This window comes from Xiphophorus maculatus, chromosome 19 (genome assembly GCF_002775205.1).
Source record: "Xiphophorus maculatus strain JP 163 A chromosome 19, X_maculatus-5.0-male, whole genome shotgun sequence".
Lineage (NCBI taxonomy): Eukaryota > Metazoa > Chordata > Actinopteri > Cyprinodontiformes > Poeciliidae > Xiphophorus > Xiphophorus maculatus.
The window spans coordinates 16,721,270-16,749,030 of NC_036461.1; the positions used below are offsets into that span (position 1 = coordinate 16,721,270).

The window sequence follows — 27,761 nt, forward strand, 5'->3', positions numbered from 1 at the left end:
AGGGGTGCGAATACTTTTGTAAGGAACTGGAGAAGACAAAATGCTGTGGGTTTTTTTTTTTTGTTTTTTTTTTACAAAAACAGTAGCTCTACGATAGGCAGAGAGCAAAATGATGCCACCAAACAAAATTATAGCAGGTATCCCTCTCTGAACAAAAGCCTTATGGGGTAGCATGCATTTATAGTACTTCACTGTGCATCATGCATCACATTTATAGTCAAAGCCACAAAATGCTATATCATGTCCATCATGACGCATTTTTCAGTTTTAGTGGTTGAAGGGAGACAAGGAGAATCTTAATTTGCAACCCTTTTGGTAGCAATAATGGTAAGGTAGCAGAAAACCTAAATGATTGAACTTTAATTTCCCTCTCCTCCCCAGCAGAACTAATTCTGTAGATACAGCCAAGCTAGCATGGGAATAAATAGCCAAAGGGGATGATCAAAACGCATCTTTTTTTAACTGCTAAGGCAACACTCACACTCGTGGATTGCTACCTCTGGCTTTGGCAGAATGCCACTGGGAGAAATGTGTATGGTGTCCCACTGGAGACATAAAGGGCAGAGACGGTAACCACGGACACCCACCCTGCCCTGCTGCTCTGAGGCGAGGGTTACATGCATCCCACTGTAGGGAAAAGAAGACTTAAGGCTTGTCTGTAGGACTAATATTGTCTCTTTTAATGCTCAAGAGTGTTTTCCTAGCTGGATAATTTGAACTCATAGGATGCCTCAATTTTGCCCATTATTGCCACTTTCAGGAAGATTAGCTTTTCAGCAAAAATATTTTTTATTTGCTCTAAAGAAAATTAGATTGGCCAGGTACCTAAATTATATTATTACAAATATTGCTGACGTGCTTAGAGACAGTAGCAGAGTTCTTTGGCAGAAAAGGTGTGTTCTTAATTTCCATCAGAGTTGTTTACTGCTTACTTATTTCTAATCGCTTCAGTAGATGTTTTCTATCTGCGGGTAGCTTGGAGTCATACTGTTTACCATTCTTCCACTTAATCAAAACATCTAAACTCGTTAAATTTAGCTAAATCTGTATTTCCATTTTCACATCCAGCTGATGCAGCAGTAAACTTTTAATTCATCAGGAGTTTGCCAACAGTCGTTTTCTTCATTTTTCTTTTTTTTTTCCAAGATGTATCATTTAAGAAGAAATCAGTCCATCTTTTCTCTTCTTTACTTTAATCATATAAACACAGCAAAACATGTCATATTTTTAGTGTGAAGTTTTTTTTCAGTAGAGTTCTACACAAAACAAAATCAGGTTGAAAGCAAACATTCACCTTCAAGACTTCAAGCCAGATCCACATAAATAAAAAAATGATCTCTGTGTTAAATGTTTTATACATTTGTAATGTATTGGAATGTGTGGCATCACATATAAGAAAAAATTGGGTTTTATCTAACAGGAAACAGAAGGGAGAGTAAATGGGAGATCTGACTTTGAAGGTGGCATGGTTTGGGTGCAGATGGCCTGTTCAAGGTATTTCAGCTGTCGATAGAGTGATTAGATCAACAACAAAGGTAGTCTATTAAACGCAAGTGTTCTCACCTGTTTAATGTGACTTCTGTTTCTTAAGATTGCTGCAAAGTGTGATGGTGCAGTAAAAAGTTAGAACAGGAGTTAGCAGCGGTGGTTAGCCACGCTAACCCAAATCAGCAAGAATGCACGGTTGAAGTATGCCACACTTTCACTTTATTTCTTTTTGTCGATGTAAAGTCAGATTTCCAGAGTTATTTATTGGTAATCCAGACCCGTTCCTTAGTATTAAAACTGGAAATAAACATAATAGAGAAATAATCCAAAGGAATACTATCAGCAAACTTGCTTCAATCTTTTTTAGGAACAATCTTTATTCAGATACTGATTTTAAACAATCATGGTTATTGCCAAGAAAGTTTTTTGTCTCAAATAAAGTACGGGAGGTGTCTCTTAAAATACTACACAGGTGTTGCCCTGTAAATTTAGTACTGAATAAATATATTCCAAATATTCATCCTCTTTGTTCCTTTTGTCACATCGAACAAGAAACATTAACCCACCTTTTTTGGGAATGCTCTTTCAGCAAAACGTTTTGGTGTGACTTCAATATTTTCTTTAGTCGGAAATGTAATATATACGTTCCTCTGAAAAACATGTTTTCTTTGGTATTTCCAATAATAGTATGTCAAAACTTTCTTATTCTGCTGGCTAAGTTCCACATACATGCCTGTAAATTTGCTAAAAAAAAAAAAAAAAAAAAAACTCAATGTTCTTAGAGCTTATGTAAGATGTTTTTTGGACTCTTTAAAAATGTGCACCAACTCTAAAGCTATAAAACTTATAACATTAAGTGACAAATTTGATTTGTAAACTGTTATTTCTTTATTTTTTCTCATGGAATCCTGTGGATTTGTTACCCCAGCACCTCGAGCAAACTGCTGTCTGCAATTGTATATTCTTTATTTGTAAACAAAGTTGTTTGTTTTTTTAAAAAGAAGCTGTAGCTAAAGGCAAGGGCTGACGTGGATGTGACACATATTTTAGTCAAATTATTAAAACCTTTTTTAAAGTCTGATGTTAAAGTATCACTTCAAATTCCAAGATAACTTTGCAACAAAAATAAATAAAAAATAAGGTAAATAGAAGTGTAACTAAGAAATAACTGTCATTCATTTTCATGTTTTTATTTTCATGTTTTAATTTTGTTTTTGTTTTTTTGTCAAAGCCAGAAGGAGCCATGACAAGGAGGTTAAAGTGCCGCGGGTTGTGGACCCCTGACCTAATCAAATTACAAAACATCATTTTCTCTTGGATTTTTTAAGAATAGTTCCAAAAGAGAACATTTCCAGCGAGCATTCTCTGCTGATGGTAGGGATCATAAAATGAATGGACAAACTGGTTTCCAGTCTACACAGAGGTAACAGTCGTTTAAATAATGTTACAACAAAGGTGGAGGGAATGCCTTCTCTGAAAACCCCAACATTTTAGACCTTGAAGAAATTAGCTCCACAAAATGAAGACCACAATGGGTTTCACTCCGTTCAGCTAAAACCATGAAACTGTGGTTCTCACATTCTCGCCGAAATTGTACTTTACCAGATTGGAAAAAACATTGTGCAGTCCGACGAGTTTCCATTTCAGCTGCAACAATCTGATTATAGGCTCTTAAATAGCATTAAGGCACGTCGTGCCTCAAATTAATGGTTCTGGAAGGTGATGGTATAATAGTGTGGGAGATACTTGTATATTTTGCGCCCACTTGTACCAACTAAAGCATTATTTATATGCCACAACTTACCTGGGCATTCTTACTGACTATATTCCTTTTTCTCCCCACAGTGTAACTATCTCTTGATGGCTGCTTCCGGCAGGATAATTCTCCATAGCACACAATTGGTCTGAAAATGTTTTCTTAACGATGATAATGAGTTCACAGTTCGCAGATCACTTGTGGGATACAGTGGTAAGAGTCCAGTTGCAGCCAACAAACCTGCAGCAACTTCATGATGTCATATCAATTTAGTTTCTGTGCAATGAAGAATTAAGGCGGTTTTCGAAGGGATGCTTCGAAAACCACTTTTCTTTCTTAGGTGAAGTGTACCTAATAAAGTGGTCAGAACATTCACCAGTGTTAACATAGCAATGTTTTCCCAACTGAATAAATGTTAAATAAATAGGTGGTTTTCTCCACTTTACAGTTTGAGACTATGTTGGAAAATAGTCTAGGAAATCTTTTGAAAGCAATTCTGGATGATAGAAAGACTTGAGAAAAGGAATCTGTGTGTCATCGATGTCTTTTTTTGATTAAATCAGGTGTTTGTACGGTTTAGTTAAAAATATTTCTCTACCATAACATTTTCCTTGAATGTGAAATCAACATAATTAAAGCCCTGGCAGCGTAAGGGAGCGAGCATCCACCACCACTTGGGAGCATTATCAGCGAAACTCTTTGCCTCATGTGGTGTTTGACTTGACTGATTACAGAGCATGTACTGCATTAGGTTACTGTTACTGTAGCCTGGGAAAGTGGGTAAACTAAGAAGATGCATAATTAGACATTTAGCGCCAATCCACCCCACAGATGAACACACCCTTCACCACAACAGATAGGCCAAGGAGCTAAAAATGTCCCAACGCCCACCAAGGATGGAGTCTGAGACACCATGTGACAGCCATCAAGCTCTGAACCTACTGTAACCCACACAATAAAAGCTTATGGAGGCATTTAATCCAGCACTAACCTGAAAAGACCTCATTCATGCTGCCGCTCTTGCGATCATAAACTTAGATGTAGCAATCAAAGCTCCAATCAGAGCACAGACAAATTAGAGGTACATTGTGCCGAGGCATAGGATTTCTGACATTGCAGAATAAAAGCACTAAAAGAAAGATATTTTAAGGATTTGTAAACTTTAATTACTGAGGGAACACAGAAGAATTGGAAACGTTTTTACCCAACATGAAGCTTCACAACATAAAGCAGCTTGCCCTGCACTTTGTGGTCTGACACTCCAACACATATGTATACTTAAGAGGATTTAAGCAGCTAGAAGGCAATTTTCAAAGGGTGCAAAATGCTCTCTCAATACGCACATGGGGGAAAAAAACATGAAACTTTAGGTATTTATTTGTGCAACTTCTATTTTTATGACAGCTCTCAGCTGCCAAGGACAAATTTGCTATACTCTAAGGCAGGGAACCCCAACCCTGGTCCTCAGGGTCCAATGTCCAACCTTGAGTTAAAGCTGTGACATTCAATGCTGAATGTCACAGCTGATTCAAATGATTGCATTACCTCCTTTGCATGCCTTCAGCAGCTGCAGAAGCCTGTTAGCCACCCATTCATTTTTAAATGTTATTCTATGTCACTAAAACTTCCACAATTTACTACAAAATGTCCAAATCGAAAAGTCTTCTTACTAAAGATGATGTCAGAAAGTATTTAGTATCATGCTGAGTTTTAAACTCAATTTAACTGTAATTTAATGCTGACCTATTTTATTAGATTGTCAGACAGGCACAATTATCCATCCATCCAACGAGCCAGTTATGCATTTATTTATTATCTTCCCCTTAGGAGCAGCAGCCTAAGCAGAGAATCCCAGACTTCCCTCTCCAGGCCAGCACTTGCAGGGGAATCCTAAGGCGTTCCAAGGCCAGTCGGGAAGCAGAGCCCCTCCGATGTGTCCTGGTTCTTCCTCTGGGTCTCCTCCTGATGGGACGGGCCCAGAAACCCTGCAGAAAAAAAAAATATTTATTGCATTTTATCCATGATCTTGTTCTTTTGTTTGCTTTCCAGAGCTCGTGACGAGGCTTCAGCCAGTAAAACTGAGAGCTTCACCTTTTGACTCAGCTCTCTCTTCATCACAACAGACCAGTACAGAACCCACATGACTGCAGAAGCTACCTATTAATTCCCATTTCATTTTTTTCCCTCATTTGTGAACAAAACTCCATAATACTTAATTACTCTTCTTAAGGCTGGACCCGATCCTGAAATCCCCAAAATGAATCAACCTCAGTACCTTGTCTGCCCCAGAGATTGACTCCCTTAAGGTTTTGAAGAGACTAAGAGCCACATTTGCGGAGTTTAATTTTAACTGTGTGAAAAATATTTATTTGACATGTTTTACTGTGAGCTAACCCGTGATGTGCGGTGAGGTTCATAGCCAATCCCTCTGTAGTTGGAGCACACACCGTGGTCCCCTTATTGAAATTTTCTGAAAATAAAAAGAAAAGAAGAAAAAAAAGCACTTTTAAGTGCAATTAAACACAGACATGAGCTTCCTACTTTCACTTAAGTTGATTTGATAGTGAAACATTTGATTAATTTAATGAGATGTTTTTACAGCTGCAGAGGTAATTTGGTACTTAAGTATAAGACCTGAATTTCTTTCCTCCACCGCTCCCTAGTCTGGTCTGGTGCTGTGATGCTAACTTTATCTGTGATGGATCATTTGCTGATGGATGTTTTCACTAAGCTTTCAGCATGTGTTCCAACCCTGTGGGTCCAGATATAGCCTTAAATCAGAGAGTAATCATCACTGCGGTGGCGTGGATCAGAGCATCCTAAATAAAGCTGCGTTGCTTCTCATTGTCTAAACACTGGAAACCACTTTGAGCTCTATAACATAACCTTGTGTAGCGCTAAACACATTGGTGAACAAAGCAACAAGACCATAGCAACAGCTGCTGTTACATGAGCCAGAAAACGCATTTCCCTCAAAGCCCATAAACTCCTGGGGAAGTACGTCTGAACGCTGTGTTTAGTGACAGCAAATATTGCACAGCAAAAATGTTGTAAATGACAGAGCAAAGAGCACACATATATAAATACAAGACTGTTTTAAATGCATTTACCAAATTTAGAGGAATGACCCTGATTTTTTTTTTTTTTTAAATATGCAGTCTATTTTTAAACATAAGAGTAGAGTAAAATAATTTGTGTTTCTCTTAGATGAAACAAGACTAAAAATTGTCTTGCGGATAAGGTCTGATTTAAAAATGGCTTTGTGAAACTTTGAATGAGTGCAAAAAGCGTTAATTTTTTCTACCCCCAGGGAAATAATAAACACGAACATTTTATTGCTCCTGTGCTTCTTTGAACTGTAAGCATAACATTTCTGAGCTCATTCTCTACGCTCTCTGTATAGTCTGGCACAGTCTGGTGAGACCTGGCTTTTTAACACTTTAAAAAGTCCCTCCCCGGTTCATAATGTCAGGCTTTGGCACATTTCCGACCTTTAATTTGGAGAGGGTGTTTCACAGTCGTGAAACTTACATAGATAATAGTGGATGAAAGTATAACTTCCAGAGCCTGCATTTGTGCAGGCATGGAATATAATTAGCTTAATTTCTATGAACTAAACTGCTAGTCTGTGACGTAAATGGTGGATGAAACTAAGGGTACTTCACACCAAAACTACAAAGTGAAAGTGAAGAGATTAAAATAAGTGCCCTGACGTGGAACTGCTTTATGATAAAGATCTTATAGTGATGGAAAGAAAAAAATGTGCAGCACTGCTGCAACAGTTGGTTGATTTTTTAAAAAGGCTCAATTTTCCTTATCCTTTCCTGTGTTGCAGCGTATGAGCAGGTAGGGGAGTAAACGTACACCAAGAATAAGGATTCATATATGAAATAGCTTGATTTTATAATGTTTTAGAACATAAAATAATTGATAGTAAAGATTATACTGGAGATTTAGTTTGATTATTTTAAATTAATTAAGGACAATTAGGTAAAGTCAATGCATGGATAAATTACACAGCAACAAAACTATCAGAAAATGCTCAAGGTTGTCAGGAATTTTGTTGTGGTGAATTTTAGGAAAAGCCTAAACTGATATTTGAGAAATAGATGTTTACTCCTTCTCTATTCCTCTATCATCACCATAGCTAAATTAGAACGCCTACCTTTCCTTAAATAGCAGACAGCAGTGATAACTGGGACTCCACACTTTTGATTTAATGTTGCATTTTAAAGTGGCTTGTAGCTCTGCACAGGTGTTCTGCACATACGCCTTCTGCATATGTTCAGCTTTAAAAGAACACTGATTCATGAGAGGACATCTAAAAAAAAAAGAAAGCCGTTTCTCTGTCTGAGTCAAGCTGGTTGGTAGATTGACTGCAACACTGGATCTGGGCACAGCAGGATTTTCTTATGTTTCATTTCTGAATGCTTTTTGTTTGTCAGAGTAGGGTTTCCATAAATTTTCAACAAAGCTGAAGTCAGAGCCATTCAGAAACATAAAACCAGTCTGTTTTGTGTGTTTTTAGATGACTGATTTGTGGGTATGGACTGTATCCAAGTATCAACCAGCTGACCCAAAGCTGTTGCCCTTAGATGAAGGAGCATTGGTTAAGATGTCTAAGAACAACCCAGACACCACTAACTCTCAATCATCAGAACACTAGCTTTACAAAATCAAAGACCAGCGTACCAGCTATCAAACGCGGTGGTAGCATCAGCTGCAAACAACTGAGACCAATGTTTGGATGCATTTCAAAAAGTGGTGAAATAATCAAGATGAAAGACTTCCTCCAAATTCTTGCAGGATGATTTATACTTGCAAACAACAGGATGTTCCAGCAGCTTGAAAAGCTTACAGTTTAGCTTCTGGCATTCCTGAACCTCAGTCCTACTATGACTACAATTAGTCCTACAGTACTCAGTCCTACAATTTATGGACGGTGCTTTAAAGCAGGATTTTTGGCATGAAACTTATCAATTTAAGCTAATTATATCATTTCTGTCAAAAATGTGGTGAAACATCCAGCCAGAGTTAAGCTAGATGCTTGTTAATGGATACAGAACTTGTATAGTTTCTCTACAATTTGTTAGAGGGACACTTGATAAGTAGTACTAGGAATAAAGGTATATATTTGAGCCTGCATTTATAATTTTGACATTGCGCGTTTTACACAAAATCCAAAATAAATTCCAATTTGTCTACCCAAATTGAGTTTTTTAAATAAAGTTGTTGAGTTGTTAAATTTCATTCCACGCTGAAAAAAGAAGAAATCCCATTTCTGTCAAGTGATGGTTAGTAATTAAAATAATAAAAACGCTAAAAGAATGAAATTTATGTCTAGTAAACTTATCATTTAAATCATTATTGTGCGCAGAGAGCAAAACAAACAGCTTTGAGTCCACATACAACCATGCATTGCTCAGCAGTAGCTGGATCGGCGCACCAAATTAGACGCAGACAGAAGCAAAGTCTCCTTGGAAAGAGGGTTTCTATTTTTGAGAAAACATGTTTGATCAAATGTCTTGTTCCTTTTTACAGAGCCATTTAAATCCCCATGCAGGATTTTCCAGACACTGTTCACCTGTCTGCCTCGGATATGATGGGATTTAGAACCACAGCTCCATCCGCGTGCTGCTGCAATCTAACCAGAAAGCGACTAGACCAACGTAAACACAGCAGCAGCAAAAAGGGCACCGGTATTAGGGCTGTAATTCTCTCTTCCTCTACCACATAACCTCAAATGTCCATATTTGGAGAATTTGTTTGAAATATGGATCTCCAAATAGCTGGAAAAGCCAGTTGGAAAGTCTTTAAAGTCTTGTATGTGCCATTCATCCAAGTCAGCAGTCCACTTTGAGTCATACAGACTCAAATGTCCAGCTGTAGCTTCAAGCTACAGAGGCAGGCATGTACTTAAAGGTTTTAGTTGCGTCTCAAATGCTCATAACCTTTGAAAATGGTATTTACAGTAGCTCCTGCAGCCAGGAGGAAAAGTGGAGACTTACAACTGGAGTTACAGAAGAGATTAACAGAGACTCACTGACGGGAAACAAGGTCAGCGACCAAAAATATACATCAGGCCTGTCCTCAAACATATTCCTGTTTGCTGTCGTTGCAGTTAAATCTATACATGCGGCAAATGGAGGAGGGAGCTCTGGGAAGAGTATTATAATTATTTCGTTAAGAGGAAGGGAGCGTTTTACATGTGGATCAGGCCAGTTAACAGGTTTGCAGCCGTGGTCAGCAAAGACAGCTGCAGTGTGCTGAAATTACAGAGTACAATGATTCATTTTCTTTCTGTGTTTGAGACCATTCGGCCGTGCTAGGGTTTGGACGAGCTCCCCCTGTAAAAACAGGCTTTCCTCAGCAAAAACTGTTAGCTCATCAAAGAAAACAAACTCTTTGTTCTGCTTAGCAACACGGGCAGACCACCTCGAAGATTCATTGTTCTGAGGGAAATCAAGGCCAGTTGCCAGTTTTATAGACGAATAAATACCTAAACCCCACAGAAAACCCTGGAGTTTTATGCTAAGAAATATAAAGGGGGGGAGAGAAAATAAGTATTGGACACATTATTTGTCTATGAACGTTCTTCTGTACAAATAGATTTGTAGTAAGCCTATAAACAAGAAATCTACACCAAATAACTACGTAACAAACCCACACATACAGATGAATCAGAATTAATTAATTTGTAAATTAAGTTATTTATCTTAGTAAAAAATGCCACTTGAGGTAAGAATTAAACATATATACAAATTTATTATTTTATTTAAAGCTTTTTGGGGGTAATTAGAGCTAAAGGACATCTCCTGTGTCTTGAAAAAAGTGACAAGGGCAATTCAGGTGTAATTTTTAGACATTCTTCCACACAAATATTCTTTATATCCTGAATATCTGGGGTCCTGAAGTTCTTCTTGACTCTCTTTGCCACAGTTTTGCAAACTCTGAAACAAACTAAGACTTTCATTCGCTTTGTTTTTGACCTGGTTGTTGTCTCGTTTCTCCGTTATGTCCCCCTTTTGTTTCATTTTCAGGAATGCCATATTTTATTTCTCCTTCCTTAACTTATGTAAAGTCTGGCAGTGTTGCAGCTCCAAACCATGATGTTCCAACCTCAGAACTTCCCTGTTGGAATGGTGCTTTAGTGGTGAAGTGTAGTGACATATTTCCTCCACGCTATATGCAGAAACAATCAAAACTGTAAAGTTTGATCCAATATGACCAAGTTGTATTCTTCCAGAATTTCATTGGTTTGACCAAATGTTTTGGAGCAAATTTTAAGCAAGCTTAAACTTTATGTTTCTCAACAGTGTAGTGAGGTGAAGGGAGCACTCCTAGAGACCATAGTGGTTGCATTATGTTTCCAGCTGTTTCAGAGCTTAAGAAATGTTTATGTAACCAAAACTATCTGTATGCTTAACAGCATTATATACTGATAATGACCAGCCTTTTGACAAGTCATAAATTAGGACTAAATCAGCCAATAATCTTTTGAACCAATGGGGGCAAGATTACTTTCTCAATATTGAACAATTATACCTGGTTTCCTGGCTTTATGTACCTTTTCTAAGCTTTTCTTGGTGTGTGTTTTACTTTATTACACATAGCCCACCTTCTTTTAAAGACTCACCGTAGGTCTCAGGTACCATTATGTATTTTTTTTTTTAAATTGTATAAAAAGAACAGTAGTTTGAAATATTTTCTGATTTTCTAGTGACATGTATCTTTTCCTGTTTATTTGTAAAAACAAACTAATCTGTTTGGAAAATTATCACATAAAATGTGATATGTTGGCAGCTTTAAGTGTGCAGAGCCACATTAACTTCTTTACTTCGCTTAGGTGTGTCTTACTAAGAGGTTGGATGGATCAAAATGTTTTCATTGTGCAAAGGTATCAGTCAGAAGAGGGGTACAAAAGATTCCCCAGTATAAGATTACCATGGTGTAGGGAAAGTAATCAGAATTATCTAGAGATATATCAGGAAACTGGAAATTTATTGAAAAGGAAAAGTGGAAACTGGTCATGCCAGTTGCTGTGACAACAGTCTCTAGTATTTTCCATATGTCTGGGTAGGGGAGTAGGGCTGCAAAATACAACCATTTTCTTCCACTCAAAACATCCAGGCCAGAATAAATCCCAAACCTTGTAAGAACATGTGTTATGCTCTGATTAGCCCAAACGTAAACCCCATGATTTATGCTTGTTGTCATTTTTTACATCACAAAAACATAAAAATAGTGGTGTACGAACTTTAAATGTTGATTTATTTGTTAATGCTGAATACTGGGGTTGGAAATAACATGGTGTTAATTCCATCTCATTAGAAATACACTTATGTAGAGAATCCTTCAAATGTTTAATACTTATTCTCCTTCCTGGTTTTTTTTTTTTTTCATTCTGTTGTCTTGGTGACTTAACAAAATAAATCCTTGTATTTTGGGAACAAGAACATGAAGTTGTTACAGGTGAAAAATTTCCAAAGGTTCCCACATCCTGAACTCTTGGCTGCTGAAAACCAAAGTTTTGAACACTTCATTTAACATAAACGCAGATCTAAAAGCTCCTTTAGAGATAAGTTAAAGCATAGCCTTCTGAAGCTCGACAAAGTTTAAATTACAGGTAATTTCATGGCATTGTTCAGAATTACAAACACAGTTCAGTTATTGTTTCCAAAACCTTTCTGAATAAATGCTTGTTAAAAGCATCAGTTAAATTTAGTACTGGAGGTGTGTTGCATTTCAGACTTGTTTTATCTGAATGTCAGGTAGAGTCCCAGACTTGTGGCCAGGCAGTCTTAATGTTCGACGGCTCGCATTTCGGTGGGTAATCAGAAGGTGCACTGATTGGAAGAAATACCCTAAATCCATGCAGTGTGAGATAGCTTTCCATTTCCACAATTACATGCCGCATGAGGCTCTGAATAAATTCCCCAAACACAAATGTGTTTGGACTCAATATCTAACGTCGGCAATTCTCCTTAAAATATCCTAAAAGTATGAAGTCTGGCCATGTAAAGGCCTTGAGCAAACATGAAGGGAAGCCAGCTACCAACGTGCAAACTATGTGGAATGAAGCTCCAGTTTGTTTTTCTTCCTTTTGATTTATTCTTAGATGAGCTTGCATCTGTATTTTACCAGTAACAAACTCCAAAACAAGTGCTGTATAAATGAACGTTCTGAAACAGCAGATGTTGGTTTCTGTCATGACTTTAGATTTAAGCTCCACATATGTAGTCTACTGCCTAAATAACTTATATGTCAAATTTAAAAGACTTCATATTTTGTTTCCTGGTTATAGCAGATGAACTTTGATGAAGCAGTTTATGTTTTTTCCTGGTTGCACATGCAAAATCTGAACAAACAGAAAAGCACTAGCCAAGCACATCCAGAGTAAAAAGACGGGAAAAGACCTGGGTTTTAACATGCATCTGCTTCAGTCTATTTGAATTCAGGGTCTGTTAGCAGTCTAAATATTGATTGAGAATTAAACACTTTCATTGTGGTCATGAATATCTGGGTACTTTTGAGTCTGTTACCAATTAACTGTTTCCAATAATTGCAGCTCCTTAAATATTTGATTTCCTTGCTTTGAACCCGGATCAGTAATTTTCTTTCTCTAGTGTTGAGGGTATTTCTTAGCCCTGTATAGAGGTAGATCCCATTAGTCAGATGTCAGCAAAAGAAAATTAATTAAAATGGTTGCCAGTGCTGTGACAGGTTGCTATGGGAGTTAGAAGAATGACAAACAAGATTCCTTGGACATTTATAAAAACATCCTGTCTCACAGTGTCCCCTTCCTTAATAATCTGGGTACAGATGTCTGCGCATCTACAAACAGAAAGACAGATAAACAAAAGCCTGACATGCTTTTAAAATGTCATACAGTGGGAAAAAAATGTATTTGTACTGCAGAAAATGTCGTTTTGTATGTCCTAATTCACAAAATACAGTTTACCTTTCATCTACATGTGTGTTTTTTTTTTATTCTTTCTATTTCAGACCTAATTTTGATGTGTGTTATAAATCATTAGTCTGATATGGCAACAAATTCTCCAATGAGCCGAGTGCCTTATACTCAGATATTAGTGGAGCAGGGACGCAGATTTAAACCTGCAGGTATCTTTTGTCCCTGTGGGTTGAAGATGAGCCACAATATTTTCTAATTAGTTTTTTAAAAATTGTTGAAGTGATTGTCATTGGAGCTCTTACAGAACAAAAAGTTGTTGTGAAATCACATAACACATAAGGTAAATGTGGAATCGGGATGTCTGTATAGTTAGTTTGTATGTGATCAACTGTGATGACTTGGAATGTCACGAATAATTTATCACCCATTACAAATTCATGATCACACAAGAGTTTTTACATGAGAATTATGTTTTGTTTTTTATCACTAAAAGCTCTAAGGCAGCATGACATGTATTACCATGAAGACGGCATGTGATCTTTTGATCAGAACTGTACGTATTGTAACATTTATTGCAATTTATTCAATAAAATTTTTGTGTGTTAGCCTGAAGACTCTCCACGTACCTGACACTTGAGCCCCAACTAAACAAGGTGCATCCTTTTATAAAAAGATGGATCCAAAAGGAAGAGGACGTGAGCAGCACTCAGAGTGAACGAAAGTATCTTGCAGACATTACTGCTTCTATATTTTTAGTGGTACAAAGTGGACAGGATGATATTGTTTAAGTATATTATTTAAAGTAGGAGGATTCTCATTCAAGCACAGTTGATCCTACTGTTTCAACCTGCAGTTGGAGCATCTACCCACACACAACGTTCATCAGCCAGCAAAATAAACCTCCACACCACACCGGACTGAGCCTCAGTCCCAACAATGTCTCGGACAGACCGTGCATTAAACTCCATCTGACTTCCTCTAGCCGTGTCTTTATATACAAAAGTCACACTCTAAGATATGTGAAGTGTGTGGGCCTTAACTAACAGTTTGCCTCCTGCACTTATTTTGAGACAGACATGGCTTGCACCAAATATAGTGCACACAAGCGAGACTTGTCTTGGCTCTCCACAGGTCATTATGGTTCAGAGCTGGCTGTGCTCACAAGTGACTTAGGTGGGATCATGTTGTGGAAACAGTGTTTCTAGGTTTTCAATTTGCGTTTGAGGCACAGAAACTGTCATTATTCGTTCCACATCATCCCACCCCGTCAGCATCTCCAGTCAGAATTAACGGCAAACTTTCTGATGAATCACTGAAAAAACTATTCAACTCTTTAATCGGTCGTCTGAAAACAGAAAGATCTCGCCACAACTGCAAACCCAAAAAGACATGGTCGTCTGAAACTGACAGGCAGGGCAACAACAGCACTAATAAAAGAGGCAGCCATGATTTTAATGGAAACCTTGGAGAGTCTGCAGAGATCCACAGCTCAGGTGGGAGAACTGATGGAACACCACCAATCTGGCCTTAATGAATGACTGGCAAGAATAGAGCAATTGTTGAATTAAAGACCTAAGAAGTCATACTTGCAGTTTGTCACATGCTTTATAGCAGAGACAGCAAAAGTGTACAGAAAGTGTTCTGGTCTGATGAGAGTTTTTATCCAGTCGGAGGCCGAAAAAAGACTACGGACAAGGGTGGAGTATCTGTTTCCAGCAGGAAAATTACCCTAGACATACAACCAGAGTTACAATTAATTACTAGTATGTGCTTGAAAAAGCCCAATTAAATTTCAGGCCTAAATATAACTGAGAATCTGTGGCAAGACATATATAGTTATATTCCCAGATGCTCTCTATTCAAACTGGCTGAACAGAGATTTATAGCAAAGAACAATTTGCAAAACTCCGTCAAAATGCTCAAAGCTGATAGAGACGTACCTCAAAAGATCAGCCACTGTAGCTGGAGTGGAAGTTGGTTCCACAAAGTATTGAGTGGAAAACAAAGACGTCATTTCCATGCTACCTTGTGTTGGACAATAACGTAAAACCTTAATGAAACACATTGAAGTTTGTGCATGTAACAGGACAAACTGTGAAATCAATTAAGGAGTGTGAATACTTTTGTAAGGCACCGTAAACCAGCCTCTGTCCATTGTGTTTCCGTATCTCATACTATATATTTTTTTTTTATTTGCATATTTTTATTTTAGAGGAAAAGATACATTTTCTCTGGCTTTGTGGGACTATTTTATTTTATTCTTGAAAATAGAAATCTCCTAACAATAAAATACTGAGGGGTCTTGTTTTGTTTGTCAGTTTTACATTTTCCTACAGTGACCGAACACCGACATGTTTGGGTAAAGCTTGACAATTTTCTTATTTAATCAACTCTTACTTTAAACAACTGCAGATGAGCCAAAAAATAAGGTCTTTAAAAATGTTGCATGATAAGTCGGCATGAAAGGAGGAGTAGTCTATTTATACACATCTGACTTTTTCACCTTTTTAATACATGTGCGTGTCCGTGTGGCTTTTAAGGGCACTGTAATAAGGTCTGGCAACTAATTTTATTAGTTTCTGACCGCTGCAGATCTTAAAGTCTGATTTTCTCCAAAGCAGCTTTGAGAACAGTGCCTCTAACCAAAAGCTGAGTCAGATGTTTCCTTAAATAAATGCACAGTGCTCTATGGAAACAGAAACAATCCAACAGAAGGGGGTGGGGGGGCGGAGGGGGGGAGGGTGCCACTTGTCTAGGTTGGCTGGAAATCAGTAGGTGCTGACTTTTCTAAAAGCGTGTGGAGCTGCAGTTTCCGCCGGCAGACTTATGATAGTATCTCAAGTGTACGGCGAGCGCCGATTTCCCACAATTTCCAGCTAATTATTTTTAATAACAGCAAATTTAATACTAATCTGGTAATTGTATATCTATATAACGTATAATTTTAGATCCGCATGATATCTATACCTGTGAGCGACTAAGGAGCTGCAAACTGAATTTGTCCTTCCCCTCATTTCCTTGTCAATCTGGGTTTCAAACTGGTGACCTCCCAGAACACATCCTTGATTTCTAGTTACTTTTACACTTCCGCCTCCATTTAGGTCTATGTTTGTTTTCAAGACCCTGTAATTTCCCCACCGATCACTCAGAAGGGCCCCCGTCAAGTCTACCATTCATAAAGTTTAAAGTAGCTCTTAGTGGTTCCAGGAGTTTATTGAAACATTAAATTTGTATCCATGCAGTGATGGTGTATCTTTAGATGTTGCTAAAACTCACGTGCTTTGCTGGGTCTCTTTACATCAACCGCCAATTATGCTCTTCTCTTTGGGTGTGGGTTGAGCCTCGGTCAGTATGGCGGAGAAACCAGAAACATCAATTCCTGGGCAGCAGAGAGAACAAAAACAGACAAAATGCAAAAACCTTCCTTCCAAACACTGTTATCATCTCAGAGTGTAAGCACAAACATGGCGACCATTTCCAGTAACGCCGTCCAGAAGTGCTCTCTGGGGAACTTTGAGAAATCCACAGGTTGTTGTTTGGCTCGGAAAAGGCCTGAGAGACCAAAAGGACAAAGACAGAAAGTTTTGCCCTGTCATGGTCTCCCATACTTGTTTTTTTATGTTTCACTTCCTGTATTTCACTCATCCAGTGTAAAAACAGTACAGTATCCATCCTCGACCTTTTTCACTTTTTTATCTCATTACAGCCTGAACTTTAGTGCATTACAGTTAATTTGATAAGCAAAACAAACTACATGTCTTTTTTTATTTGCTTTTATATATAAAATATGATAACTGTACTGTGGATTTATATTCAGTTTAAATTTCTTCACCAGGTTTTGTCCATCTAGAGACAAAAATTGTTGCTTATTCATTCACGTCAAGCTCTATTGGAGTGTCTATGAAGGTCTGTTTTCAGGTTTTGCCACAGAATCATAAGATGTAGTTCTGGACTTTGACTAGGCCATTCTAACTCATGGATATGCTTTGATCTAATCCGTTATTTTGTAACTCTGGCTCTATGTTTAGGATCATTGTTCTTGTAGAGGGAGAACACAGACTCCAAACTAAAGTTAATAATTTATTTTTTTTCTGAATTCATCTTCTCATTTTTTTTCCCTCTTTGTGTTGATGAAAACAATCCACAAGGCATGATCCTTCTGTTGCCATGTCTCGCTGTAATGGTGGCATGTTGAAGGTCTCGTGCAGTGTTAGTTTTCCACCACTTGTGGCATTTTGCATGACAGCCAAAGTGTCCAAATTTGATCTCATCTGGCCAGAGCCACTTATATCCCATGTTTGCTGCTTCCCTCGTTGGACTTATGGTAGACTGGAAATGGCCCTGCAACGACTCGCTTCCTGCCACACTTCCGTAAAAGGTCAGATGTGTGGAATGTGTTAAACGTTTTCTCTGCAGTTCCTCCAGAGTTAGCATGGGCCTCTTGGCTGCTTATTTGGTTATTGGTGTCCTTGCTGGAGCAATAACCCAGCACTCACCAACAAGTTGTTGTTTTCAGATGGTGAATTAAAAAGTGTGATGGTTAAGCTTTGGGATATTGTTCTATAACCTCATCCTGCTTTAAATTTCTCCACAACTTTCTTCCTAACCTCTCGGCTGTGATTTTTATCTTAAGGGTGTTGTTTGTTCACGAATGTTCACTACCAAACCTCTGAGGCCCTCGTAGAACATTCGCATTCATACTGAGAGAAACGTTGAATCCTTTTGCAAATGAGATTGCAACAGATGTGGATGTACGCCACAGTTTCCAGGTTTTATCTATTAAAACTTTGAAAGCCATGAATCCTTTTCCACCTCACAGCAATGCACAACTTTGTGTTGGTTTAAATGTAAAATCCCAAGAACTACATTGAAGTTTGTGGTTGTAACCTCACAAAATGTAAAAAAAAAATTTTTTTAAAGTGCCAGGGCTGTGAATATATTTGCAAGGCAGTGTTCATTACACTGATGAGGACTGTTGCATAACCCACATGTGAAATGACTGTGTGAAAACAGGAGGCTCCCAAGCATTTGGTTGCACTCACTGACTTTGGGTGTGTTCTTAATTGGCTGTTAACTGGCTTTCCTAAATTCAGTAAAACCATTTTATGCCATATGTTAACTCAACGGCATGAAACTGAAAGCAAGTGTTTTACGAGGAGGCACTAATGATAATATAGGGAGTGAAGCGACGGCAGCTTGCTCAGTTTTTTTAAGCTAATTCCTAATGGTTTCTACAAAGACGGCAGCAAACCACATTAATATCCTGTCGGGATGACACGGCCACATTAGAGACGACTTTTTAGTGCTCTTTTGTGGATTTCAGGTCAGGACAATAATGACGTTTTTCACATAGAGGAGCACTGGTGTGATCAGAAAATAAATGTTTTCTAATTCAGGTCCTCCACATATTTGTTTGAAGATGCTCAAGTTTTTTTTTTTTTGTCTTTTTTTTTTTTTTAGAATTATTGCTCTCGGAGGATGGAACCAAAAATGGAGAGGATCTTTGCAGTGGTTTAGACATATTTCAGAGACTGAAAGGCACTCAACTTATATAAAGAAATAATTATATAAAATATAAACTTCACCCTCTTTTGCAGTGTCATTGCATCTTAACAGGAGTAAAGCTGAAAAGGTGGAGTCTCACTGCAAAGTACACCGATAGAATTTAAAGCATCATGACAAAACTGCAGGAGCGCAAAGTGTAGCGTCAACAAGCAATTCATCCAAAACAAGTAAAACTATGAGACAAACATAATTTTGCACAGTTTTTAAAGCGGGGCCAGGCCTTAAAAAAATCAAAACTTGCCAGAGAATATGAAAAATGCTGCACCAGCTTGAGCTGCAAGTGGCAAAATCAATTCAACATACAGTTAGATCAGATATTTACATACACTGAGTGAAAAGATGCCGCTTGCCATTAAATCTGACTAATATCAAGTCAATTGCTCACTCCGGAATCATGAGGGAGATCGTTTTTAGATTTTCAGTTTCAATGTTCTTCATATTATAAAGTTTGAGTTCATGTTATTAGTATTTCATAGAACTGCATCTACACTACCAGAGTTGGGTTAAACATTATGACTATCCTTCCAGAACCTCTTCTAAATACATCACAGGACTTTTTTTAGCTAACAGGGTCGGGTTTGTATGCCTCCTACTTACATATACCATTTTAGCTCTGTCCACAAACTTTCTTGGGAACTGAAATTAAGGCTTTCACCCCAAAACACTGAATTTGATGCCCTTAAGCAACTTTGTTACTAATTTGGTGGTATTGTCAGGGTCATTTGTCTAAGTCAAATATTATCTTCTGCCCAAGTTTTAATTTCCTGCCCGATGTCTTGCAATTATCCCACATGAAATGTCGGCTTGTTCATGGTGTACCCAACCTCTCAATCATTAACTGCTGGAGATAGGCACCATGTGTGTCCCTGCACAGCAGATAAAGGAAATGGATTTATGCATGACTTCTTCTTCACCGAGTGGCTCTTTAGCTCAAGTAGGCGCAGGACTCATTGAATTGTGAATACTGAGACTCTGTTAGCAGCTTCAGTGATACAAGGGAGCTCATTTTTCAGTGGTACTACGCAATGAAATAGTATGTTTCAGATGTAGAGATGTATTGGTTGCTCACAAAGCCATGACATCATTTTTTATGCTCTTTCTGAAATGGCATAGTAAATTTGTGTATGTAAGCTTCTGGATTAAATAAATTACTAAAAAAAATCCTTGAAAATGAAATTTCTCTCATTATTCTGGCACTTAGCAAACATACTAACTGACCTAAATCAGAAGTTTTATCTAAATTATAAAAAGGGTTTTGTGTCTTTTTACATAATGCATATAAATATCTGGTTTTAGGTGCATTTTTGTCATTGGTGCACTTCAACTCAGTCTGCATCTTTCCTGCATGCCATCTCTCCCGTCTAAGAACATTTGCAAATGAAGACCACAAATTACATTATTTTTATTTGACAGGATGAGTGAACTTAAACAATACTTGCCAAACATGATTAAGTACTCAGAGCAAGAGAAGGTAGCACTTTGGAAAATTGCAGTTAATTTGGGTCTAATTTACACAAAAAAAAAGAGAGAGGGGGATTCAAACGAGCCCTATTGGGAGGATCTTTAATTAAACTTGTGGTGAAAGACGCCTGTCAGAGTCACGTGCGCTATAGACGCCTCGTATAGAAACCCAGCAAAGGCCTCAATCACACAGCTCATCATCATTTTGTCAAATATACACATGTTGCCTGCATGATGTGCGCACATTAGAGGAGCGAAAGACGAACACGTGCTATAAATGGCCGCACGATGGTCAGAGAGATTTGGGAACGGGGCACGGGACTACCCTACACATCGTTTATGGCTGCTGGTGTGTTAGAGAACATGTGATTATTTGGGTGTATGCATTTCCTATGTGGCTGGGCCTGAAGCTGTGAAATTACAGTCGGAAGATCTCAAAGTAAGCAAGGTGGAGGGCAAGGGAGGATAACTCAGGGGCTGACTGAGGAAATACAACATCACATCACGACAGGAACCAGATTTACTGGAGCAAATGCACCCCAAACCCTGCGTAATATATGTGCACTGAGAGGACCAAAAATAATGCATGACCACAAGGGTATGGCTGTGAAAAATCTGCTGTACACAAGTGAAAACATGCCCCCTGGTGGCTGAGCGGTTGCACTGCGTGTACTCAGATTTTAAGATAGAGGCTCTTTAACGTCCATAGAGGCAAAAACGAACAAGAAATGTTAAAAATGTTCTTCATCCCATGCTGTATCGTAACTAGACCAATCTGATCAAATAATGTGGATATTAAAGTTTAAATAACATGTTAGTCCCTTTCAATATTGTCCTATATTAGTTCTTTAAATATTTTGACTCTTTCAAAAAGGTCCAGATAACTCTCCTCCCTAACAAATCATGACTTCAATTCACTTTAATTACTATAGCGCCAATTCACAACAAATGTTGTGAATTTTTTTTATTGAAAAAATAATAATTTCAATTCATTCATACATACATTTCAATTGATCTTAGTTATCAAACCCATAATTTATACAGTTTGCAATGTACTTTATTAAATCCTCACAGTAAGCTTCATATTGGTAGAAATTGTTTGACCCATTTTCAGAAAGTGTTATGTACGAATTTTGTTTTCTGAATACAAACATTATAGATAACCTGTTTTTCAAATTAAATATGTCATAAAGTGGTTATATTTTTTCTCTTTTTGGGGGTTAGAAAATAAAATCGAGTGAGAAGAAAAGGAGGAAATGAAGAAAAGAACTACTATTACTGCTCATAAATATGCCTCTGTCATTTCATATGTCAATATATGAATATGCAAAGTAAACAAAACAGACAAAACATTTATGTAATAGCTGGAAGGACTGATCATAGGAAACATATTGAAAAACTAATTAAATAGTTGAAGAAATAAAAAATAAATAAATAAATAAATAAATAGTCATTATAATAAATAAGTAATCACGATAAGTTTGTAATCCTTACAAGAATTAGAAAAAATAGAAAAGTAATAAATCTAAGGGATAAAGGTCTACCAGCAATCAGGCCGATCGATAACTATACAGGAACTAAATGGCATCAAACTATTCCTCGAATTCCTCAAAGCAATTTTCCTTTATCAAGATTTTATTTCAAGAAGAGAGAAGACAGAAGAAAATGTGATAATCATGTGTCTGGATATTCAAGACATGGAGGCACTCTGACGTGACATGCCCGCTTTGGGAAGATCTGTCTGCTAATTACACCCTAGCTCTAAGGAGGGAGGTGCTTTTTTGGTGAGTTTTTTTAATGATGTGAGGGGCAGATATGGTATAAATACCCACATCATTGTACTGGAGGACAGCATATCCTCAGTTGTGCTCCTACCCTAAGGATATACAGCGGCACCAAGAGCTCTCTGGTGCAGAAGAGATTTGGGTTTCTTCCCCTTTGGATGCCGGTATGTTCGACCTTCCTCTTCCACTCTGAGTGTTTCTTTCTGTGGAGAAGCAATAGCAGAGATCTAGGCTTTCTCTAGGCCTTGGCTCAATGGAGAAACAAGTAGAACTTCAGGATGCTTCTCTGGCAATATTCAGAAGATCCTGCTAACAGACTTCTTGTGTGCCGATTTGCAGCTTCAGTGTTAGAACAAATCTCTGCAGTACATGACAGCAAGTGATGCTAGAAAGATTTACCTGTGAGACAGTTGCACTGACAATCTTTTTCTTTTTCCCCGCAGGTTTGAGCTTGCAAGATGGACCTACGAGTGGCAAGCATCCTCCTTCTCATTGTGGCCTCTGCAGCAGCCACTGGAAAGGGCTACGTGGTGAAGAAAGTGGTGCCCATGAATGTTAAGAGCCACGGTGAGCAAAACGCAATCTTGTACACAAGCTGTTGGCTTTTCAGTTTTTTTCTAAATGAAAAATTAAACAAGATAATCAGCATTTCTTCAATATAGAAGTTACTGTTACCTCAGCCGGAGTTCGTGGCGTCTTGAATCTTCAAGAAATTAGCCAGTTTCACATGACTGATGCACACAGGCAGATGCTGAGCACAGCTGTGTAGGATTTTTAAAAACTGAACTCCACTTTGCTGAGCGGCAGTGCCGCGCTCTGATTGGCTGCGTCAGTGGACCTGCCTCTCTCCACTCATCGTCTCTGTTTAGATGCAGAATGACAAACCTGTTCAGTCAGTGCCGAGTCAGACTCTTTTCTGCTTCTGCAGTTTGAAGAATCTGATACTTTTTTACAGTTTTTTTTTTTTTTTTTGGTTATTGTTTAATTTTATGTTTTTAATAGATTGATGTACAGAAGTTCCCCTTAGCATTTAAACATAAAATGTTTTGACAAAATGCAAAGTTATAGAACTGCACTTGTAATGTTATACATATACACATTTTTATGCTGTTTTTTTTTTTTTTTTTTGCAAGATTACTGCTTCTTTACATCAAGGATAGAATCTAGTTCCCTGTGTATGTTTGCAAGCCCTCCACAGAGAACTGGATATGATGAGTTTTCCATAATAGTCACAAAAGAACAAACACAAAACAAGTCCACCACCTTAAAATATACATTTTTCTTTTTTTCTTTTTTTTTTTTTTTAGGTCTTTCCAAAAAGGCATTGCAAATATTCCATGTTGCATTTCTGCGAGTAAACACCCTTGTTTTTATTTCCAGAAATGAGCTGTTTGTATATTACTTTTGGTTTCGACACAGGCAATTACAGCCCAGTAACCCAGTGGTATGGCTTTTGCCTGGGTGTGCCTGCTTAACACAAAACTCAAGACATCTGGTTTCGCTTTATCCAAACTGGGCCAGAATTAGCCAGAGAGTATTCCAGGGAGAGCGAGAGAGAGAGAGAGAGAGAGAGAGAACTGAGGAGAGAGAGTGGGATGTTTTCACTCAAACACGTGACCACAATGAAAAAGAATAGAACGAGCGCATCTCAATTAGACCCAATCAGATACAAGGCCTTTATATCTTTTAGATGGATATATTTGCACTTTATTTTGTGAAAATTGGGTCGAGAACTCTTCTAATAGCTCCATTTCAAAATGAATTTGAATCAATTACATTCCAACACAAATGTATTATATTAAAGATTAGAAATCGTGTCACTGAATGGGACCAGTTGAGAACATGAACCCAACATTTTATATATTTTGTTTTGTTTGAACATGCATGATGGTGGCTCAACACAGCCCAACAACCAAAGTGTAATTTCAATAGTTTTTGACTGTTTTGGTTTTGGAACTCATGATGATCCCTCTTTCTCTCACACAGTGGTATCAGTGGCAGGTGAGCCTGGTCCTCCAGGTGAGCCTGGGCCCGAGGGACCTCAAGGCCCACCTGGCTCCCCAGGTCAGGATGGCGTAGGTTATTCTGGACCTCAAGGGCCCCCTGGACCTCCCGGACAACCTGGCCGCTCCATCGCTGGCAAACCTGGAACTCCAGGTGGACCTGGCAAACCCGGCATCCCTGGAGCACCTGGTGAGAGGGGAGACACCGGAGCCACTGGCCTTCAGGGACCAAGGGGAGTTCCTGGTTCTCCTGGAAGCCCAGGACCTGCTGGTCTGTCTGCAACTGGCAAACCAGGACCTTCTGGCCTTCCTGGAGCAATGGGACCAAGAGGAGAGCCTGGCTTGAAAGGACATCCAGGTGTTCCTGGACTTCCTGGGGCTAAGGGTGATAGAGGGATTGGAGCTCCTGGACCTCAAGGTGAAACCGGACCTCAGGGACCTATGGGTCCAACTGGAGCAACCGGTGCACCAGGAATCGGAAGGCCAGGCAAACCAGGTACCAATGGTGAGCCAGGAAAGTCAGGTAGCCCAGGTAGAGATGGTTCTTCCGGCCCCATGGGACCACAGGGACCCAAGGGACACACTGGTGCCCCAGGTATAGGTCTTCCAGGTAAATCAGGTGAGAATGGTGCCCCTGGTTTGCCTGGTCCTGCTGGGCTTAAGGGTCATCAGGGACCTGCTGGAGCTCCTGGTGCCCCTGGAGTTCCAGGATACGGAAAGCCAGGTGCAAATGGTGAGAAGGGAGAGAGAGGAGCCTCAGGTAGCCCAGGTGCCACAGGTCCAAAGGGAGAGCAGGGCCCAACAGGTTATACTGGGGCTACTGGTGCCACTGGCTCAATGGGTCCAGTTGGACCTCAAGGTGAAAGAGGTTTCCCTGGAGCCACTGGCCCCACTGGTCTTAAAGGTGACACAGGTCCATCTGGACCTCAGGGACCTAAGGGACACAAGGGAGATCAGGGAGCACAGGGTTTCCAAGGCAAGCAGGGTTATCCAGGGGCTGCTGGTCCTCCTGGACCCAGAGGGGCCACTGGACCTGCAGGTGACAAAGGTGATGGTGGTGCCCCAGGTACCCCAGGTGCTCCAGGTATCCCAGGGCCTGCTGGACCCAAAGGACACACTGGTCGCCCTGGTGAGCCAGGTGCCTCTGGATCTGATGGATCTCCAGGTCAAAGAGGACCTGCTGGACCACAAGGACCTTCTGGTGCTACTGGCCCTAAGGGACACCCAGGTCTCCCTGGACCTCCTGGTCCTGCTGGTTTGGCTGCAAAGGGTGTTTCTGGACCTCAGGGTCCCGCTGGTCAACCCGGTGAGCCCGGAGCTGATGGAGAGCCTGGCCCCGCTGGCCCTCCTGGTCCCCCTGGACCTCCTGGTGAGGTTGTCTTCGAGAAGGGCATGGGACTGAGTGAGGTTATGGTCAAGTCCTCCGTGTCTGCATTCACTGCAGTTCTGGCCACTCCCTACCCTGCTGCTGGCACTCCCATCAAGTTTGACCAGATTGTTTACAATGCTGAGAATCACTATGACCCTGAGTCAGGCATCTTCACCTGCCATGTTCCTGGAATTTACTACTTCTCCTACAGCATCCATGTCAATGGAGCTCATGCCCTGGTGGCTCTGTACAAGAATGGCCAGCCAATTATGTTCACTTATGATGAGTATAACAAGGGTTTCCTGGACCAGATGTCTGGTAGCGCTGTCCTCTTGCTCGATGAGCACGACACAGTCTACGTCCAGATCCCTGATGAAGAGGCCAATGGTGTCTTTGCTGCAGAGAATGTCCACTGCTCTTTCTCTGGATTCCTCATTGCCTCAACGTGATACGTTAGCGCAGAAGTTTCCAAAAACCCAACCAACTAATTTTGCAATCTATTTCTCAAAGTAAAACTCCCTGTTCATTTACCGCAACCCAACAGACAGGCAGTGCAACCTTCTTGAGGAATAGTAGCATCTTAACTTGAAAACTACAAGAAATGGGTGCTTAAAAGAAGGAAAACTAATTTATGAAAACAGTTGATTTAAAGAGGGAGAAAGCAATACACAATGTTCCAGTGATGTTTTGTAATGTAAACAGCATGTGAAATCGAGGTGTTATAACTGTGTTGTGTCTAAAAGATTTTGGTTTTTTTCACACACTGCTCCTTTTATACTGACTTAAACTGATGTCTTTGAACTTAATGTCTGTCTTCTTTGTTTTTGTACAATCTTGATTTTTTTTTTCTTCTTTTTTTTCCTTTGGGCATGAAAGGGAACAACAATCTTATCAAAGTACATTAATTCTTCTCTGTGCAACATGTTTGTGACTAAATGTGACTTGAATATATTGTGAAATATGGTGATCAAATTGACTTTTGTTTCTAAACACAAACTGTTTCAACAGCAACATTGTTATAACCCTTGACATGCATTCTGTCATGTAAAACGAGACCAAAATAAATAATGTCTTACTGAATCTTTTGCCTCAGACTCATTTTAATGGAAGCATTTCGCTTAATAAACATTATTTATGTCTACTAAAACCCTATTAATATGATAAATATACAAAACATTTTAATCATAATGTGCTTCTCCCTAATTGGAAAAACTGGAATCAACCTCAATTCTGTGAGATCTCAAGATAAGATTCCACAGCCAGTGACAAAGCCTTTTCTTCACGCTGAGGGACCAAACCTCAACTTAAACATCAGAGACTACCACCAGAGTCAGAGAGGGCTGAGGGTGGGATGGTCACCCAGCTCTTTTGATCCCAACCCCATTGAACACTTGTGACACAGGTTGGAATGTGCTGTTTGTGCCAGATTGAAGAATGCAAACACTTTGGTTGATGTGCGTCAAATGCTGGTTGAAGAAGAGAATATCATTCCGACTGCAGCGTGTGAACAACCTGGAAACAGGAATGAGGATGAGATACTGAGCTGTGATTGTTGTGCACAGTTCCTTCACACACCACTGAGGCCCCTTAAAAAGGTTATTGACTTGGCAACTTGGGAAGGTTTTGTTTTGTTTCATTAAACTTCAATCCTCTAATGACACCAACCAATGAGTCACAGTTTAGAGTCGGCCTGTTTGGGACTGACAGAGAAGATTTATCACATTTGTCAGGGTCACGTGCTAAACTGTATCATCCAAAGGTTCAACGAAGCAAAGCTGGTCTTTGTTTACAAATTAGGTGACTTCTGATTAAAGGTTCTTTGCATTAGAACTTATTTAGGTGTATAGGATTAGGAGTAAAGGGGGCTAAAGACAAATATACATCATACTTTTAACATTTGCATTCGTACTTTTGCCATTTACTGTGCAACAGCTTCCTTCTACTTTATACTTTTGTGGTATATGGTATTTGTTTACCACTTAAATCACAATGAAGTACATTGAAACATTTCGTTTTGATGTGAAAATAATCTGAAGCGGTTTCAAGTGTGTTAAAACTTTTGCAAGGTATGCAATGGGTAAATGACCCAGGACAGCTGCTGTGCTGACAACCTTCTAAAATGAGAAGGTCATATTTACAATATAATAGATATGGAAGACTAATTTGCAGCTCAACTCACTCCACTCTAAGTACATACAAAAAAGCTCTAAAGGGAATTATGGGGGCATATAACTGTGAATTTTACTGCTTGTTAAAGATTTCCCAAGTTATCCCTTGCCTTCGTGGTTATTTCTGTTACTAATGCATGACGGTTCTTGATTTAGTGCTGTGTGAAGGATCAAAGATCACAAGTGTGCAGCATAAATATGCAGCCTCACCCTGTATGTAGTGGAGTTCCTCTGCATTCCTTTAAGTGATTTAA

The 27,761-nt window shown here is 39.1% G+C and overlaps 1 protein-coding gene and 1 long non-coding RNA gene across 2 annotated transcripts; one reads left to right on the top strand and one right to left on the bottom strand.

Moving 5' to 3' along the window:
• Positions 1-4,290: 4,290 nt before the first annotated feature.
• On the bottom strand, positions 4,291-22,452 carry LOC111612262. The gene is made up of 4 exons (XR_002754499.1): positions 22,367-22,452; positions 16,434-16,536; positions 5,639-5,714; positions 4,291-5,229 (listed from the first exon to the last, which is right to left on the bottom strand). It is a non-coding gene; the product is annotated as an uncharacterized LOC111612262 (long non-coding RNA).
• LOC102223967 (collagen alpha-1(X) chain-like) lies at positions 22,022-26,419 on the top strand. Its single transcript, XM_023352998.1, has 3 exons — positions 22,022-22,131; positions 22,411-22,534; positions 23,954-26,419. Exons 2-3 carry the CDS (start codon positions 22,426-22,428, stop codon positions 25,786-25,788), a joined length of 1,944 nt encoding a protein of 647 aa, XP_023208766.1. The 5' UTR covers positions 22,022-22,131; positions 22,411-22,425; the 3' UTR covers positions 25,789-26,419.
• The last annotated feature ends 1,342 nt before the right edge of the window (positions 26,420-27,761 follow it).